General features: G+C 43.9%; 1 protein-coding gene across 1 annotated transcript in view; it reads left to right on the forward strand.

The window, feature by feature from the left end:
- KIF14 (kinesin family member 14) overlaps positions 1-10,267 on the forward strand; it is a 185,857-nt gene extending 175,590 nt beyond the window's left edge. Inside the window, exons 28-30 of the mRNA XM_075320953.1 lie at positions 993-1,067; positions 5,615-5,738; positions 9,388-10,267. Coding sequence (XP_075177068.1) covers positions 993-1,067; positions 5,615-5,738; positions 9,388-9,635 — 447 coding nt within the window. The 3' untranslated portion in view covers positions 9,636-10,267. The remainder of the gene's footprint in view (positions 1-992; positions 1,068-5,614; positions 5,739-9,387) is intronic.
- The last annotated feature ends 10,815 nt before the right edge of the window (positions 10,268-21,082 follow it).

Genomic DNA, 21,082 nt, shown 5'->3' on the forward strand with positions numbered 1-21,082 from the left:
AGTACCCGTGGATCCAAAATGCTCACTATACCCCTAGATAGAAGCCTTGAGGGGTCTAGTTTCCAAAATGGTGTCACTTGTGAGGGATTTCTTCTGTTTAGGTACCTTAGCGGACCTGTAAATGCAACATGGTGCTCGCAATCTATTTCAGCCAAATTTGCTTTCCAAAATTCAAATATTGCTCCTTCTGTTCCGAGCCCTCCCATTTGTCCAAACAGAGGTTTCTGACCACATGTGGGGTATCGGCGCGCTCATAAGAAAGTGGGGAACAAGTTTTGAGGTCCATTTTGTTGTGTTATTTCTTCTAAAAGTGAATAAATTTGGGTTAGAGCAACATTTTTAGGTAAAATTTAATTTTTGCTTTTTTTCATTCCACATTGCTTTTGTTCATGTGAAGCACCTGAAGGGTTAATAAACTTCTTGAATGTGGTTTTGAGTACTTTGGGGGGTGCAGTTTTTAGAATGGTGTCACTTTTGGGTATTTTCTGTCATCTAGGCCTATTGAAGTCACTTCAAATGTGATGTGGTCCCTAAAAAACTGGTTTTGTAAATTTTGATGTAAAAATGAGAAATTGCTGATAAACTTTGAACCCCTCTAACTTCCTAACGAAAAAAAATTTTGTTTCCAAAATTGTGCTGATGTAAAGTAGACATGTGGGAAATGTTATTTATTAACTATTTTGTGTCACAGAAATCTCTGGTTTAACGGTATAAAAATTCAAAAGTTGAAAATTGCTAAATTTTCAAAATTTTTGCCAATATTCAATTTTTTTCATAAATAAACACAAAAAATATTGTCCTAAATTTGGTACTAACATGAAGTCCAATATGTGACGAAAAAACAATCTCAGAATCACCGGGATCCGTTGAAGCGTTCCAGAGTTATAACCTCATGAAGTGACACTGGTCAGAATTGCAAAATTTGGTCTGGTCATTAAGGTGAAAATTAGCTCCGTCACTAAAGGGTTAAGCCGGAGTCACTGTTTTTCTAGGTTCTTGAAGACATAAAGAAGAAGTCCAGCACATTATCGTCTTTCATTCAGAACAGCCTAGCTTCTTGTAAGAAGGTATGATTACTTGCTATATTTCCTATAATACTGTATATAGAGGCACAAGTACAATTATTCAGCTGCCATTGAATATTACCGTGTTTTTTTAAAAAATAAGACACTGTCTTATATTTTTTTTGCCCCCCCAAAAAAGCGCTAGGGCTTATTTTTGGAGGAGGTCTTATTCTTGGAGAAACACGGCTAGGGGTAAGTTTACCCCCCAAAAAAGCAGACACCCCCCACTTCCCAGGAGACTCATACTCACTAGACCAGGACGTCTGCGTGGTTCCCAGGTCCTCCTGTGATCTCCGGTGGGTGCTGCACGCCGTCTTACCCTGCTGCTAGCTGACACACACAGCAGATTGCAGGCACACACAGCAGATCACACACGCAGCAGATCACACACACACACAACAGATCGCAGGCACACACAGCCGATCACAGATACACACAGCCCATCGCAGGCACACACACACACACACCAGATCGCAGATATACACAGCAGATCACACAGCAGATCACAGGCACACACAGCCATCACAGATACACACAGCCGATCGCAGGCACACACAGCCGATCGCAGGCGCACACACAGCCGATCGCAGGCATACACAGCCGATCGCAGGCACACACAGCCGATCGCAGGCACACACAGCCGATCGCAGGCACACACAGCCGATCGCAGGCACACACAGCCGATCGCAGGCACACACAGCCGATCGCAGGCACACACAGCAGATCACACACACACTCACGTCACGTCACGTGCCGCAGGTCCTGTTCCTTGCACTCCACCGCACTGCCTCTCAGGATTCTACCGGCGAGAAGAGATCGGTGTCGCTGGATGAGGTGAGTGTGTATGCGATCCGATGTTTGTGTGTGAGATCTGATTGTGTGTGTGAGAGAGAGATCTGATGTGTGCGGGTGTGCGATCACTGCAGGTCCTGCCGCTCAGTGTTGGGTGAGTGTAATTGCCGGGTGCTGCTGTGTATAATGAAGTGTCCTGTAGTATCTGTAACTTTTTTAGCTGCAGGGACACTTCATTATTGATCTGCGACTAGGGCTTATTTTCGGGGGAGGGCTTATATTTAAGCCTTTCTCCGAAAATGCTGAAAATCCCTGCTAGGGCTTATTTGTGGGGGAGGTCTTATTTTTGGAAAAACACGGTAGGTTTATTAGCAAAACTTACAGTTTCTACTGTTTCCAAACAAAACAAAAATAATATAAACAGAATAACACGGGTCCATTTCGGGTTTCGGCAAGTGAATTTTGAAATTCAGAAGTGAGTCAGTTCAAAGGCAGCTAACTAGACTACTACAAGGAATGGAAGGCCTCCCATATGATGAGAGTTGGAAAAGTTAGATATGTTTAGCTTAGAAAAAAGACTTCTCAGAGGAGATTTCATTTATATGTATAAATACATGTGTGGTCAATATAAAGGACTGGCACATGACTTATTCCTCCCAAAGACAATACTAAGGACCAGGGGGCACTCGCTGCGAGTGGAAGAAAAGCGATTCCGGCAGCTAAATAGGAAACGGTTCTTTACAGTTAGAGGAGTCAGACTGTGGAATGCCGACCACAAGAGGTAGTAATGGCAGATACTTTAACAGCTTTTAAAAAAGGGCTGGATGATTTTCTCAGTACACACAACATTGTTGGTTATAAATGACTTAGTGACCAAATGTATAATTGGTGGAGGAAGGGTGATTTAGATCAGAGGTCTCAAACACGAGGCCCCTGAGGCTGCTTGTTGCGGCCCCCAGACCCCATGACTATCGCGGCCCTATGCTGGAGGTCGGCGCTGGCAGAGCAAAGTTGGTGCGAAGATAGATGCAAGGAGGTGATGTCGCCACCTCCTTGCATCCGATTGGCGGACAGCAGCCATTGTAATAGTGCAGAAATCTCCTATGTGTGGCACTGCAAATGATTCTGTGGTCTGCCGGCACCGACCTCCAACATAGGTCCGCGATCGTCAGGGGGTCTGCAGCCGCAACAACAGGTAAGATATGTTCTCACAATCAGGACCCGTTGTGTCCTGGACGCAGCGGGTCCTGACCTGCGGGGCCACAAGTTTCCTCTGCAGGAAATCACAGGAGACCGCAGCGGCCCGTGCCCACAATCGGGGTTCAGTGCGCTGCGGTCTCCTCGCTGTGTTCTCCCTGCAGAGGACGCTTGCGACTCCACAGCAAACAACTCGCATGCTGTGGCCTCTGAAAGCTGCACCGCAAGACAGTGTTAGCTGCGGGCCGCACACGCACAGTGGCATGGGATTTCTGGAAATCCCATCCACTCTGCTTGTACTGCACATTCCAGCATTCCAGCACAGCTAAAACATGCTGCCTCCAAAACTCTGCAAACACTGATCGTGGGCACACAGGGAACTGAGGAAAGGTGAGATGAATTATTTTTGTTTTTGGTTATTACTACAAGGATGAGCACAATACTACAAGGATGAGCACAATACTACAAGGATGGGCACAATGCTACAGGGCACAAGGATGAGCACAATGCTACAGGGCACAAGGATGAGCACAATGCTACAGGCCACAATGCTACAGGGCACAAGGATGAGCACAATACTACTGGGCACAAGGATGAGCACAATGCTACTGGGCACAAGGATGGGCACAATGCTACAGGGCACAAGGATGAGCACAATGCTACAGGCCACAATGCTACAGGGCACAAGGATGAGCACAATGCTACAGGGCACAAGGATGAGCACAATGCTACAGGGCACAAGGATGAGCACAATGCTACTGGGCACAAGTATGGACACAATGCTTCTGGGCACAAGGATGAGCACAATAAAACGGCACAAGAATAATAATAATTATTAATAATTTTATTCATTTATATAGCGCTATTAATTCCACAGCGCTTTACATACATCAGCAAGAATGAGGACAATACTGGACACAAGGATGAGCACAATACCACAGGGCAAAAGGAAGAGCACAATACCACAAGGACGGCCACAATACTACAGGGCACAAGGAAGAGCACAATACCACAAGGATGAACACAATACTACAGGGCACAATAATAATAAATAATAATTAATAATTTTATTCATTTATATAGCGCTATTAATTCCACAGCGCTTTACATACATCAGCAAGAATGAGGACAATACTGGACACAAGGATGAGCACAATACCACAGGGCAAAAGGAAGAGCACAATACCACAAGGACGGCCACAATACTACAGGGCACAAGGAAGAGCACAATACCACAAGGATGGCCACAATACTACAGGGCACAAGGATGGCCACAATACTACAAGGATGAGCACAATACTACAAGGATGAGCACAATACTACAAGGATGGCCACAATACTACAGGGCTCAAGGATGAGGACAATACTACTGGGCACAAGGATGAGCACAATACTACAGGGCACAAGGATGAGCACAATACCACAAGGATGGCCACAATACTACAGGGCTCAAGGAAGAGCACAATAAAACAAGGAAGAGCACAATAAAACAAGGAAGAGCACAATACCACAAGGAAGAGCACAATACCACAAGGAAGAGCACAATACTAAAAGGATGAGCACAATACAGGGCACAAGGATGAGCACAATACCCCAAGGATGGCCATAATACTACAAGGATGGGCACAATACTGCAGGGCACACTGATGGGGGACATTACTACAAGATGTTAGCTAAGATTACTATATGATGCTGCTAATTGTAAAACAGTATTACAAGAAGGTGATAAAATGTAAAAAACCAAAAATTAAAATTAAAGCATGAATTTTTTTGTCATTAAAATGATTTTTTTATATATACACTTAACTAAACAAAAAAGTGCAGGTTTGTCATAATAAACAAGCAAAAAATGTTCAAAAAAGTGATCCAAAGATGTATAGAAAAAACTATGGAATCATTAAAAATGTCACTTTGTCCTGCAAGGAATGCAGCCACTCAATTTTTTTTTTCTATGTGCGGCCCATACACCCAGCGATGTTTGAGACCCCTGATCTAGATGGACTTAGGTCTTTATTCAACCTATTTAACACAATTAAAATAAGAAGTGGTTTCTCCGAATTAGTTGAAAATGTTGCAGAGTAAAAACCCAACTATGTGAGAGGCTGAGGCCATTGTCCATATGGAGTGTGCGGAGATTCCTCAGTAACGCTGCCGGGAGCTGGTGCCTGACTATGCATCACGTTTACTGCAGGTCATAGCCAAAGATGCCTGTTCAGAAGGGGTGAATAATTCAGAGACAACAGTAGTCATCAAAAGTGGCAATTTGTGCAGAATTTGGAGAATCCTCTTCTTATATTAGTTGTGTTCTTGTTTCATTGGCTTATTCCATACAGCAGAAAGTTGATACATTTTATTAATCACCCAAATTTGTGATGGAATTGATTATTTGTTGGAATGGCACATATATTGTCAGTAGGAGTTTGGTAGTAATATAGTAACTAATTTCCATTACATAGTTTGCTAATATTTTATACACCGCAGATGGTGTCCTCTTTTTTTTTCTAATTTAATACATTAGAATTTCTTACTTTTTTTTTTAACTTCTTCCTAAATTTCCCCAGCTAAGCCTGGACCTGCTGATAAAAGACGCGTCCTTTAGTGTTCGGCGCGCCCTATGTACGGGGCTACAGCAGATCGGTAACAGCGTGGACCTGCTGCGACAGAATGTGGTTTCTATATTAAGAGGTAATATCTTGTATCTTCACTGTTGCTTTATTCTGTTTTTTGGTGTTTATTTCATTGGTAAGAGAATTATCTGCACTTAGACTCAGAAGGGGTTGTCTGAGTAATGGACAGCCCCTTTTAATATCAAAAAGAACAGAGAAACAACCGAGCTGTGGTCACAAAATACATATAAAAGCTTTTGTTAGAAAAGCATGATAATGACCATTTTGACAGTGAATCTGCAACAGAGCAGAAAAGGAGGCGCATACCAATAGAACAATGATTTACACAGGTGGTGTATATGGAGAACATTATAGGAAGGGACCGCTGTATGTATAGCACATTTTATTTTTATATACACAAATAAAATGTGCTAAACGATAGAGAAATTAAATATCAAGAGAAAGTCATAGCTATGGCTTCCACTCATTTCCTCATGATATTTCATACGTCTAAAGACAGGAGAGGGAAGCCAGCTCTGATTGGGCGCAGGGCTCACGTGATGTAACAACGTCATGTGAGCCCCAGGAGAAACCACTGAAACTGTGCCGGTAACGGAGGCGAGTAGAAGTATTATTTTAACGGGCAAACACTCAGATTGAGACAGTGTTGTCCGATTAGTGGACAACCTCTTTGAGAGACAATGTTAAATATGCTTAATACTATATGACCAGATTTACGCCCATTTCCATTGTGAACTGTGAGTCTATTTAAAGGAAATCTGACACCTTATCTAAGAGCAGTATAATGTAGAGGCAGAAACCCTGATTCCAGAGATATGTCACTTGCATGGCTGCATGCTGTATTTTTGATAAATCTCTTGCTGATAAGTGATTTTATCATTGGAGGACTAGTAAACTTGCTGCCATGTAGTCCTTCATATTCATATATAACCTTGCCGTACCGCTGATTACTAGCTTTCTGCCTATGCACCGTGTATACAGAATCTGCTAATCAGTAGTGTGGGTGTGGTTATACAGAGCTTCACATTCAGTGAACTGGGAGATCTGCAGCAGATATAATAGTATTTGGATCAAAAAGCAGCAAGCTGCCAGTAACTGACACATCGCTGGAATCAGGGTCTCTGTACCTAAATTATACTGCTCTCACTCAGATTAGGTAACAAAAGCCTGCTGATTCTCTTTAAAAGAGCACTCCAGGATTTTTTATTGCCTTATCTGTTACCAGTCAGTAGTGTGTGCAGGGAGCGTATTAAAATACTTACCCGTCTTCTGCCATTTCCTACGCTGCACCGTCCTCTTGAACATTATGTGACTACAGTTGTGACCTGCAGTGTACAGAACTCGTCAGCACAGCTTTAGTTAAAACCATAAAATATCACCATACTACATGAGATCTCGCGCTTTGCCAGTGAGGGGGCTGCATACCAGGATACCACAACCCTTTTTTTGCTAGAAAGTCGGGTCCTTTAAGGTGGCATTGGGCACACTTATGTGCACTTTTATAAATAATCATTATTTAGTAACCTCACCGGTGTGCGACTGCCCAGTGTTTTCTTATATACAGTCCCTGACAGAAGTTCTGTACTTATCCATGTTATGTAAATAAAAGATTATAACCGGACTTTAAATTCATCCATTGGTTTTATAAACTACTCTTTTGAAAGCTAAAACCCTCCCAAATTTGGTTTAGGTAATGAAAATAAAGTTGCTGCAAAGCTGAAATATTGATCATTTAATGAACACAGAAAGGTCAGATTTTGGCAAGACAAAAGTTTGGTTGCCCTCAGAAAGTAAATGTGAAATTCAAACAAATAATTAACTTCTAATACAAAGATATGTTACATAACATTGGTGAATGAAGTTGTGATGCTATGAGAGCCATATTTAATATTTTGTGTGACTTCCATGAGCTTGAAGGCCTGCATCCATGTGGTTCAACAATGATTCATACAATTTATTGATGAAGTCATCAGGAATAGCAAAGAATGCAGTCTTACATGCCTCCCAGAGTTCATCTAGATTCTTTTGGTTTTGTCTTCCAAGCTTCCTCTTTCATCCTACCCCAACATGCTCAATGATGTTCATGTCTGGTGACTGGGCTGGCCAGTCCTTGAGCACCTTGATCTTCTTTGCCAGGAGGAACTTTGTTGTAGAGATGGATGTATGCGATGGAGCACCATCCTGCTGCAGAATTTGACCCCTTTCATAATTCGCAATGTAAGCAGTAGCTAATACTTCTTGATATTTTAGGCTATTGATATTGCCTTCCACCTTGCAAATGTTTTGCACACCCCCACACTGAATGTAACCCCAGACCATGATCTTTCCACCACCAAACTTAACTGTTTTCTGGGTCCATACGGGCTCCAGTTGGTCTCCTGCAGTATTTGTGGCGGCTGTGGTGTAATTCAACTGAAGATTCATCAGAAAAATCCACCTTCTGCCACTTTTCCAGTGTCCATCTGTTTAGCAGGCTGTGGGACTTGGCAAATAACACACGTTTTTTTAATTGCCTTTTGTTTAGTGCTGGCGTCTGGGCACTGATTTGACCATGGAGGCCATTTTGAGACAGAATCCTACAAACTGTTCTAATTGACACAGGGACTTGAGGTGACCAGGCCTGTTGGAGCTCTGCTGCAGTGGAGGAGGGGCTGATTTTGGATTTTCTAACCAACAAACGTTCCTCCTGAGCAGTTGTCTTGCGGGGTCTGCCGGACCTGGGCTTGTCAAAAACATCTCCAGTCTCTTCAAATCTTTAATTCTTTGTACTTGACGCTGAGACTCATTAAAGGTGCCAGCCACCTCTGCAGTGGATCTGGTCTTCAGTCTCTTGATAATCAATTCTGGTCGCAGGGTGGATTTTTGGCATGTTGTCAGAGGTCAAGTTGCAGTTCAAGTGAAGGTCTGGGGTGCTGGGTTTCTTTTTATACACACCCACTAATTAACCGATCATTTAGTGAGCACAGTTGAGGATGTAAACTAGGATTGGGTGCATTATATGACAAGGCGACAAAACTTTTGTCTTGCCAAAATCTGACCTTTCTGTGTTCATTAAATGATCAATATTTCAGCTTTGCAGCAACTTTATTTTCATAACCTACACCAAATTTGGGAGGGTTTCAGCTTTCAAAAGAGTAATTTATAAAACCAATGGATGAATTTAAAGTCCGGTTATAAGCTTTTATTTACATAACATGGATAAGCGACAGAACTTCTGTCAGGGACTGTAAGTAGGGTAGCCAAGACACGTGATAGGTACTCTGTAAAGCAGATCTGTCATCAATTGTACAATAAATACATTACTAAAATTAATCCTAAACCTGATAGGGATGCTGTATGTACTTTGAGAATCCATGTCAGTATGACTTTATGCCATGTGTGCCCACATAACGTGATTGAGAGCTCCTCAGTGTCCCTCCTCCCTGCTGCGATCTCACACTGCTCAGTACAAGCTGCAGCTGTCAGTCAGTCATGCTAGGTGAGGAGAGCCTTAATAAACCTGGATTCATAAGCCATTTTATTACATAGCTGGACACCTCTTAATATCGGGATTATACTGCCATTCTGACATGGAATTTCAGTGAATATACCAGTCTCATCAGGTCTGAAGATCTATTTTACAATGCGTGCAGTTTATATTGTGAAATTTGGTGGCTTTAAATTGTAATCTATGGTTGTGTAATCAATTTTGTAAATTCCTTTTGCAGGTTCTGACATAGATGCTTCAGAAGTTCTTACCTGTCTGAACAATCTGAATTCTTCATCACATCAAGTGAATAAAAGTCTGCCCGTACAGATCATTGGTCTTCCAGAGCTGCAAACCTTGTTAGAGGCTCTGTCTTGTGCCATTCACAAGCGCTACACGGACAGACCTCGTCATAAAGCTCTCAGCGCACAGTCTTTAGAGGCTTCAAGTCATGGCGTGTTCTCCCCCAGCACCATCCAGTGGGTGTAGTGGTCATCCTCTACTTGTAAGGATAGGGCTAGATGATGACTGCCGCTGTGAGACTGCCAGTCCTTACACTTCTTGTATCTGAGAACAAGGGGCCTACAGGATCATGGCCAAAATCAAAGTCTGGCCCGTGTCTTGTAAATCACATTGGAAAATGTAACGTGCGCTCTGAATAGACAAGGAGTGTGATCGCAATGCCTGGACTTACGGAGGGTCTTCCAACCCAAACTTACAGCATCATAGACCCAGAACATGCATTAGTCCATATACAGACCATGAAATCATCTGAACCCGGCCTCACAGTGCATGTAATACTGGCTGTTCATTGGGAACCACCATATCGAAACCGATTTGCCAATCACCCGATAAATAAGAAAAACACTTGTTGTTTGAAAGCTTAAAAATTCTTGCTCTCAGCAGAACATAGCTATGTGCAATTGTGCTGCCGAGAACATGGTATTGTATGCGTGCAGAACAATCGTATTAACAATCGTACTAAAAAGTTGCATTTGAGTCACATTCTATTCCCTGGCACAAGTCACTCAGGCCTAGTCACAGAAAAATATTACAAAAATAGTACTGGCTGAAACACATTTGCACTGTATTGACATTGTATGTATGTAGATTTTTATATCATGGCTCTTTTTTTTTTTTCAATTTTATTTTCTGTAAAATCATAGTGACTATAAAGTAAGTTAAAACATGTTTTTTTTTACAGCAGCTCTGCTTCTAGATTTCACCATACAAACTGCATTATTGAATAGTTCCTTTAGACCTGATGAGGCTAGTGTACTTCCTTCAAAGGTCCATGTTGCAATGGCTGTGTGATCCTCCTTAAAAGGTGTCAAGCCTAATAATAAAGTCCAGTTAGATCTGCTACAGATCCACAAAGAGCTGGATGCTTACATTTATTATCGGGTGCAAAAACTTTCAAAAAGGATTATACAGCCATACTGACAAGGATTGGACAAGTAATGTACACCTGCCTCATCAGGTCTAAGGGATATTTTTTAATGACGTATGCAGTTAATAGTGAAATCTGGTCAACAGGAATAACTCCGATTTAGAATTCTTCACATGGTTTCCTTGCGTGCTTTGTCTCTATCTCTATTGATTGTAATGCACTTTTCTTTTGTTTTTCACTCCTAAAAGTAGATTTCTCTTTAGGGTATGTCCGCACGCTGTGTTTTTCATTTTACAAAAAAATGCACTCTCTGGGAGACTTGACAACTGTAAACACTGCGTTTGACAAAAACGAGGTAAAAACGCATGCTTTTTCGATGCATTTTTGCCAGTGCGTTTTTTTAAAGGAGAAATAAAATGATAGGATAATTGATAGCTAGAATAGATAGAAGAAATAGATAAAATTGTAGAAAAAACATATAGAATAGATAATATTAAAGAACATATAGAATAGATAATCAGAAAGAACACATAGAATAAATAATCAGAAAGAACATATAGAATAGCAAGAAAGAAATAATAGAATAGCTTTATAGGCGGATAGCTAGCCTGGATAGCTGTTTAGTTAATCTTTCTTTTGGTAAAGAAATGACGAGGTGTCCCCCTCCCCCCCCCCCCCCCCATTTTTCATATCCAGCACAAGAACAGCAGGTGCAGGCTGCAGCCCTCAACTGTCTGCTGTATCTTGGCTGGCTATAAAAAATAGAGGGGATCCCACACTTTTTTAATTTGATTTATTTAATAATAATAATAATAATAATAATAATAATAAAAATGACGATGCGTCCCCCCCATTTTTCGGAAACCAGCCAAGGTGCAGCAGACAACTGGGGACTAATATTATTAGGGTGGGAAGGCCCATCGTTATTTGGCCCTTTCCAGCCTAACAATAGCAGCCCACAGCCGCCCCAGAAGTGGCGCATCCATAAGATGCGCCAATTCTGGTTCTGGACCTGGCGCTTCCCTTTGCCCTGGTGCGGTGGCAATCTGGGTAATAAGGAGTTAATGGCAGCCCACAGTTGCCATTAAGTCCTAGATTAGTGATGGCAGTCATCTTAGACCCCGCCCCATCACTAATCTGTAATTGAAAATAAAAAAAAACATGCACCCTCAAAAATCCTTTATGTGGAATAAAATACAAAAAACACTTTTATTAACCTCTAAACACCCCTGTAGGTCTGAAGTAATCCACATGAGGTCCCACTGCGATTCAGCTCTGCTACATCCCTGTCCTGTCACCGCATCACTGTAGAGCATGACTGCCCGCTGCAAGCAGACAGAGCCGCGAGATGAGAATGAACTCGGTGAACCTCTGACGTTGGTGCTGCGACAAAGGCAGTAGTGCGGGGCCCACAGCGTTACAGGTTCACCCGAGTTCAATCTCCTCACGTGGCTCTGTGTCGCGGCCTGATTTGCGGTCACAGGTGAACGACTCCAGCTGTGACGGGAAATCACCTGAGTGACTGCACCACTGATCGCACTGCTCACTTCAGTCACTTGGGTGGAGGACTCCAGCTGTGGCAGCGGCTAACCTGAGTGACGTCAATACTGATAGTGCAACTCACTTTAGTTGCGGTGTGAAGCTCACAGCAGGCAGTCTTGTTCTATAGTGCTCGCTGTGAGTGTCAGATGTAGCAGTGCTGGAAGCGTCGTGGGACCTCGTGTGGATTACATCGGACCTGGAGGGGTGTTTGGGGGGTTAATAAAGTGGTGAAAGCGGGTGGCTTTTTTGTATATTCAAATAAAGAATTTTTTGATGTTCATGTTTATTTACTTTCACTTACAAATTAGTGATGAGGGGGTGTCTCATAGACGCCTGACATCACTAAGCTAGGACCCCAATTGCTACCAGACCAGGGCAATCGGGATGAGCCGGGTAAAGTCCCGGGACTGTCGCATCTAATGGATGCGGAAATTCCGGGCGGCTGCTGGCTATTTTTAGGCTGTGGGCTCCCAATAACATGTGTCTCCACAGTCTGAGACTAACAGCCCCCCCACCTGTGAGGCTTCATCTTGGCTGGGTATCAAAATTGGAGGGGGACTTCATGGCATTTTTTTTTTTTTTGTACTGTACGATATAGACCCGTCCACCGGTGACTGTGATTGATTGCAGTCTGATAGCTGTCACTCAGCGTGGGGGTGTTTATGACTGTAACAAATCATAGACGCCGGTGGGCGGGGAAGCAGTGAATATGAGATGAGCCTAATGAATGGGTGAAGTGAATATGAGATGAGCCTAATGAGTATCCGGCACTTTCAGAAGCAGGAGAGGCCGCGGGAGCAGTGTGACAGCCGTGCCGCGCTGGTGATCGGTGAGTATGAAGTGGAGAGAGACAGAGCGCATGAGAGAGAATGGAGAAAAGTTGGTGACGTGCGTTTTTGTTGACAAAAATGCATCCAAAACGCAACCAAAATGCACAGCTAAACATTTTAATTGGGTTTTGACACACCTCATTCATTTCAATGGGTGGCAAATGTTCTCAATGAAGAAGTGACGTGCTACTTTTTTTAGGCAAACATTTTGACAAATATTTGTAAAAAAAAAAAAACGTTGCCGAAAAAAAAAGCAACGTGCGCATGGAATTTCTGATTTATCATAGACTTCGGGGAAGCAAAACGTATGCATTTTGTCAATGACACAGTGCAGTTTAAAACGCAACCAAGACGCAAGAAAAAACGCAACGTGCGCACATGGCCTTAAAGTCCTTTAAACAAATAGCAGAATAAACCTCTTAACTAATAAAGGAATAAATGAAATCCTACGTTTGGTAGGCTTAAAGCGGTTCTCTCCTTTTAGAAAACCCTTGCACAGTTTGTTATAAAAAAAGTTTTTTCCCCTTCCAGGTCCAGCGCTCCCATTATCTGATATTAGCTGCAGTGCTAATGGCACATCGACAGTACAGCAGACAATCGCTGCGCTCAGAGGCTCTGAACGGGGCATTCCGACTACTTGGGTAGAGCCGCTGAGCTCACCGATTGGCTGCTGCGCTGTCACCTGATGATGGCACTGCAGCCAATATCAGACACCAGGAGCAGCGGCTGACACGGAGTGGTGCACTCAGTGAGTAAGACGGTGTATTTTCTATATATCTCAAAATGTGCCCAGGGACTGGGATTTTCTGAAAGGTGATGACCCCTTTTAAAGGTGTTTTCTGGACTAACCATTAAGCCAGCTTTACACCTTACAATTAGGGATGCGATCTCGTATGCGATGTGACACGCCCAGGTCGCATATGCGATCTAATGAGATTGCACGTAGGTCGTTCATTTGCTGTCACACGTGCGTTAGTAGCCTATGTTAAATTGATCAATATTGTGTGCGATCCTTTAGATCATGTGTTCTGTGACGTATGCATCGGGCACCCTTTTTTTTTTATTTATTGACTTGCCAAGCGTGTGTAATGTGTAGAGATGCGTTTTTACTATGTCATCTGCCATTCAGCTCTGCTACGTGGCCGCTGACAGCAGACACAGACAGCCATGTAGCAGCGGTGAATGGCAGATGACAGCAGACACAGAAAGAGCTGCACTGTCAGAATGAACTCGGGTGAACTTCACCCGACTTCACGGTCATGCTGCGGCTCTGTCTGTGTCGCGTCCTGATTAGCGGTCACCAGTGAAGGACTCACCGGTGACCGCTAATCTCCTGAGTAACTGAAGTGACCAGCCCTCTCTCATACTCACCGATCCCCGTTCCCCGGCGCTGCACGGCATTCACACTGCTCCGGCGGCTTTTACTGTTTTGAAAAAGCCGGCCGCCCATTAAACAATCTGGTATTCCCTGCTTACCCCGCCCACCGGCGCCTATGATTGGTTACAGTGAGACACGCCCCCACGCTGAGTGACAGGTGTCACCCTGCACCCAATCACAGCAGCCGGTGGGCGTGTCTATACTGTGCAGTGAAATAAATAATTAAATAATTAAAAAAAACGGCGTGCGGTCCCCCCCAATTTTAAAACCAGCCAGATAAAGCCATACGGCTGAAGGCTGGTATTCTCAGGATGGGGAGCTCCACGTTATGGGGAGCCCCCCAGCCTAACAATATCAGCCAACAGCCGCCCAGAATTGCTGCATACATTATATGCGACAGTTCTGGGACTGTACCCGGCTCTTCCCGATTTACCCTGGTGCGTTGGCAAATCGGGGTAATAAGGAGTTATTGGCAGCCCATAGCTGCCAATAAGTCCTAGATTAATCATGTCAGGCGTCTATGAGACACCTTCCATGATTAATCTGTAAATTACAGTAAATAAACACACACACCCGAAAAAATCCTTTATTGGAAATAAAAAACACAAACACATTCCCTGGTTCACCACTTTAATCAGCCCCAAAAAGCCCTCCTTGTCCGGCGTAATCCAGGATGATGCAGCGTCGCATCCAGCGCTGCTGCATGGAGGTGACCGGAGCTGCAGCACACACAGCCGCTCCGGTCACCTCCACACAGCTAATGAACACAGCCGCGCGATCAGCTGCTGTCACTGAGGTTACCCGCTGTCACTGGATCCAGCGGTGGATGCAGCGGTGGCCGCGGGTAACATCAGTGACAGCTCAGCTGATCGCGCTACTCACCGCTGCTCCGGTCAGCTCCAGTCAGCAACTGAGGTGAGTAGCGCGATCAGCTGATCTGTCACTGAGGTTACCCGCGGCCACCGCTGGATCCAGTGACAGCGGGTAACCTCAGTGACAGCAGCTGATCGCGCGGCTGTCTTCATTACCTGCGTGGAGGTGACCGGAGCGGCTGTGTGTGCTGCAGCTCCGGTCACCTCCATGCAGCAGCGCTGGAAGCGACGCTGGAGCATCCTGGAGTACGCCGGACAAGGAGGGCTTTTTGGGGCTGATTAAAGTGGTGAACCAGGGTATATGTGTGTGTTTTTTATTTCCAATAAAGGATTTTTTCGGGCGTGTGTGTTTATTTACTGTAATTTACAGATTAATCATGGAGGGTGTCTCATAGACGCCTGACATGATTAATCTAGGACTTATTGGCAGCTATGGGCTGCCAATAACTCCTTATTACCCCGATTTGCCAACGCACCAGGGTAAATCGGGAAGAGCCGGGTACAGTCCCAGAACTGTCGCATATAATGTATGCGGCAATTCTGGGCGGCTGTTGGCTGATATTGTTAGGCTGGGGGGCTCCCCATAACGTGGAGCTCCCCATCCTGAGAATACCAGCCTTCAGCCGTATGGCTTTATCTGGCTGGTATTAAAATTGGGGGGGACCGCACGCCGTTTTTTTTAATTATTTAATTATTTATTTCACTACACAGTATAGACACACCCACCGGCTGCTGTGATTGGGTGCAGTGTGACACCTGTCACTCAGCGTGGGGGCGTGTCTCACTGTAACCAATCATAGGCGCCGGTGGGCGGGGAAAGCAGGGAATACCAGATTGTTTAATGGGCGGCCGGCTTTTTCAAAACAGTAAAAGCCGCCTCAGCAGTGTGAATGCCGTGCAGCGCCGGGGATCGGTGAGTATATGAGAGAGGGGGATAGACTGACATGGACAGAGAGAGAGGGACAGAGATAGTGACGGACTGACAGAGATTAGTGCATGACAGACATTGTGAGGCGCTTCAGAACGCAGCTTTTCAGCTGCGCTCTGAAGCAGACCTTTTTTAAGCTGCGGTGCAGAGCGCACACCTGCGCACATAGCATCAGACACCAAAATCGTATGAGGGATGTCACACGTTTCAATTGACTAGTTTCGTACTACTAAACGTCCAATGTATGAGGAATAAACGACGTGTATGCGATCACCGTATTTTCGTTCAATATCGATCGCATGTAGGTTTCACACGCAAATACCTCACGAACGATGCCGGATGTGCGTCACTTACAACTTGACCCCGACGACGGATTGAAAGATTTATTGAAGTGTGTAAAGCAGGCTTTAGAGTTGAGCGAGTAGCTAACTATTCGTACTCTCTGTACAGTACTCATAACGAGTACTGTCTAATACTCGCGTATTCATTCCGAATAGCATACGCACTGCAAGTCAATGGGGAATACTCGCAAAGTAACGAGTAACCCGAGTTTTGCGCTATTCGATACTCACACAAATAGTACTGCATTAGGGTTACTTGTTACTTTGCGGGTTTTTCCCCATTGACTTGCATTGCGCATGCTATTTGGAATGAATACGTGAGTATTAGACAGTACTCGTTATGAGTAGAGCGAGTACGAATAGTTAGGTACTCGCTCAACTCTACTAACCATATATTTCTGCAGTGCCTATATCTGATTGCAGATTGCAATATGCACATAGTCAGGACTTAGCTCTGATTGCCAGCTCGAGCAGTCATCATGTAACCACTCATATGTCATTGGCATACATGCGGTCACATGCTGACCAGCTTCTCATTCACGTCTTTCAGTAGAAGATTGAGAGAAGTAGAAAACACTGCTAGTTGGCATGTGACCACAAGTATGCTGATCACATATCACTGCCCGAGATGGCAAACTGCGCAAAGTTCTGACAGTGTGCATATGGAATAGCCAAAAAAAACCACCTTCAAGGTCGGTTTCACGTAAGCCTCTTCTGGCGCTAATTCTCAGCCCAACTCAAACTACATAGGGATCTATAATGCTGTTACTTCAGTTCTTTAAACTTATGGTCAAGACGTGAGTTGTAGCCATAATATGGTAACACTGACACAGATATGGGCCGGTAATACAATTAGGAGAAACAACCTTCACTGGTAGAAGAGTTTTCACATCTGAATGAACCTAATCTTTTTTTCTTAATGTAATGTCAAATATCTAATCAGCATGACAGCTAAGCTATAATGTAATGTAGGGGTAGTGTGTGAATTCTGTAATAACCCTTCCTGATTTGCCTATTATTTATATATGTAGAATAAACTTAAGACAGTCATCTGTGCTTGTAATAAAAAGGAAAAGTGCTCCTGTGTAAAAACCGACCGGTGGAGTACAATGTACAATGCCGATTGCACTCACTTCGTACTGTTGTGCTGACAGGTACAACTCTGTAAGGGCGCGTGCACGAGGTCCCCTCGCCTCCGATCTGCTGCAATGAGAATCCACGCTAGAGTCCACGCCACAGCAGCCCTTTGCTCTGTTTGAAATAGTTATTCAAGCCTCAGTCGGCTGCGTGGTCCTCGGCTTACGCTGCTGCAGCGGCCACCCCTCCCTGACCAGGAGATAATTAGACACACAAAAATTCAAAGAAAAAATGGCGGTAATTCGGGCGCTGCAGAGATCCAATCCACTCTGGAATGGAGGTTTAACCCTTTAATCGCACAACACGTTTCCAGGACGGTGTGTCCCCTTCATCAGACCTGATGAAGGGGACGCACCGTCCCGGAAACGCATTGTGCGATTAAAGCTTTAAACCTCCATTCCAATGTGGTTTGGATCTCTGCAGCACCCGGATTACCGCCATTTTTTCTTTGAATATTTGTGGGTCATCTGTGCCTGGGAAGAGAGGAGCCCTATCCCGATAGAGGGTCACTGGCTTCACTGCTTTTTTTTTTTCTTCTTTCAGTCCTGCTTTCAGAGTTTACTTTGCGAAGCCTGAAGAGATGGCTGGAGTAAACATCCTCAAATACGTATTTGGGCTTTGGTTTTAAACTAAGCCGTTTGCTTCGTCAAAGCTGTACTTCTTCAGAGCTCGTATTTGCCTGAAAATTGCTAGTAACAAGGGCAGGTCGGATGGTGTCCAATCCATTTGCTGTACGCTCTTTCTCCTGGGGTTGATTGGTTAGCCTAGTATCACGGACAGGTTGGATGCTGTTCAATGCACTTGCTGCGTGCTCTTTCTCCCGGTGTTGATTGGCAGCCTTTTCTCTTGACTTCTTAGAAAGTATGGGGCAGGACGATTCCCTTAATTACCTTCACTCCTGGCAGATTTTATTCCTCTTTTTTTTATCTTCATCTTCATCTTCATGACTGTTACAGAAGATCGTGCCTGAACTTCATTTCTGTGGAGGAGTCCATGACGACGTGAAAGAGCAGATTCCTCCTTCTCCCATACTGGTCTTGTAAAAAAATATGGAGTACTTCGAACATATCCTTTCCAGCAGTGTCTGATTGAGGACTTCCTTTAGGCCTCCGCCTTGTGTGAGGGTCAGAGGTCTTCCACTTGACACTCGGCAAGAGGGGCCCGCATCTTACATTATACATTACGTGTTATTTACAGTGTTCTAAAGCATGCATATTATCAGATACATTACTTGCAATGAAACCTGTGAAACTTGCGGTCGCTAGATGGTGCCGACTACCGCGCTTGACCAGCTCTGCTACATTGCTGATGGTGCACTCATAGTAATAACTTACATTTAATACAGTACACTCTTATAGACATGATATTTATAATACTTCCACGTAGGAGTGGACGGGGCTCGCTCACATCCTACACTTGTCTGTGTTTTAGTTGCTATAGACTATGCCAGTTACATTGAATTGTACAAGGGGCTGCTGATAAGTCTTTGGCATTACCCAGAAAGAAACGAGATAGGATGATGAAACTTTACATTTATTCCACATACTCTTCACTGATGTCCACACACTTCTTTCACTGGTATTCCAAGTTTTGTAAGCCTAGCAAAAAGAAGGATTTCGGTTTTGCCTCAAACCAGGCATCCGTAGCAGCCATGGCATCAGAAACGGTGTGAAATTTGGTACCCTTAAGGTGTTTCTTCAGGTTTGGAAACAGATGATAGTCGGAGGGAGCCACATCTGGTGAATAAGGTGGGTGGTCAACCAGCTGGAAGCCCATGTCTGCCAGTTTTGCTATGGTCTCTTGTACATTGTGAGCAGAGGCATTGTCTTGCAGGAACAAGATTCTTTTGGACAGCTTGCTGCGCCTTTTGGCCTTCAGAGCTGCCTTCAATTGGTCCAAAAGTTCAATGTAATACCTTGCATTGATGGTGGAACCCTTTTGAAGGTAGTCCACTAGCAGCACGCCCTCCTTATCCCAGAACAGATGCCATCACCTTAGTGGCTGATTTTTGCACCCTGAACTTCTTTGGATGAGAACCACTGTGCTTCCACTCTTTTGACTGCTCCTTGTTTTCAGAGTCATACAAATAAATCCAGGTATAATCCATAGTGACCAGTCGATCCAGGAAGTTCTTATCAGTCCGGAAATGCTGACTAATGGACCGGGAAGTTTTCACTCGCATGCTTCTCTGATCTGCTGTCAGACATTTGGGGACCCACTTTGCAGATCGCTTCCTCATGTCCAAATGTTCATGGATAATGACACAAACACATTCACGGGAAATCCCCATGATGTCTGCTATTGCTTTAGCTGAAATTCGTCGATTCTCCAATATGAGGTTGTGCACAGCATCGACGATCTCCGGAACAACAACCACTCGGTCGTCCAGGACGTTCCTCATTATTGGTGCTGAAGTGGCCAGTTTTAAATTTGGCAACCCAGTTCTTAACTGTGGAATATGAAGGGCATTGATCCCCAAATGTCTGTGACATATCACCATGAATATCCTTTGTGGACTTTCCTTGCAGAAACAAGAATTTATCACTTCTCTGCTCTCCGTTGCTGTGACTATCGCATTAGGGTCAGCCATTTTGTTTTGCCGCGTGCGTAGAACACTGTTGCCATTAGCAATAAACACAAAATTTTGAAAACATATATTAGACACATAAGGTTTTCATGTCATGTAATATTCGTTATCATAGAAACAAAAAAATATCACAAAGCCAAAGACTTAGCAGCGTCTCGTATTATAGAAATTTTCTCTCAAAGGGAATCTGTGACATGGTTTTTGCTTTTCCTTCTGAGAGCAGCATAATGTAGGGAGAGAGACCCTGATTCCAGCAGTGTATCACTTACAGGGTTGTTTGCTGCAGTTTTGATTAAAATCAGTTTTATTTGCTGTGGCTCGATTTAGTTTTCTGAATGCTGAGCACTTTAGAACCCTGCCTAACCCACATTGATTGGCAGCTTTCTGCACACCGCTGCCAATTGGTGGTGGGGTGGGGTTGGGTTGTACAGAGCTCATGAATATGGAGGACCACATGAGTAGGTTTACTAGTCCTGTAGTGATATTCAGAGTCTCTTCTACATTACAGTATACTACTCTGAACTTAGGAGGTAAAAACCTGGTGACAGATTCCATTTTAAGATTATCAAGGGTTTTTTTTAACACATATTTCACCATTTTTGTTTTTCATTGATATTTCTACTTTAATTTATAGGGATTAGTCTACACCACTCAAGTGTTTTATAAATGAATGTCAGAATGGCTCTATAATTCTGATATTTAAATGAGTAAATTTTCTGCAAGCAGGAGCTTATGATTCCAAGTGTATTTAACTCTTTCCAGTCATGGCACATACCGCTACAATCTGTCGTGTGTGGGGGTATGGAGTGGGTTCAAGTGCACCGTCCACATCATACACTGCAATGTAAACAACCAGCACATGCTTCTAACTGCAGCCATCTGTTAGCGATGGGTTGTTTATACTGACACTCATGGCCTCTTACTCCAAGGA

Source organism: Anomaloglossus baeobatrachus, chromosome 8 (assembly GCF_048569485.1).
Source record: "Anomaloglossus baeobatrachus isolate aAnoBae1 chromosome 8, aAnoBae1.hap1, whole genome shotgun sequence".
Lineage (NCBI taxonomy): Eukaryota > Metazoa > Chordata > Amphibia > Anura > Aromobatidae > Anomaloglossus > Anomaloglossus baeobatrachus.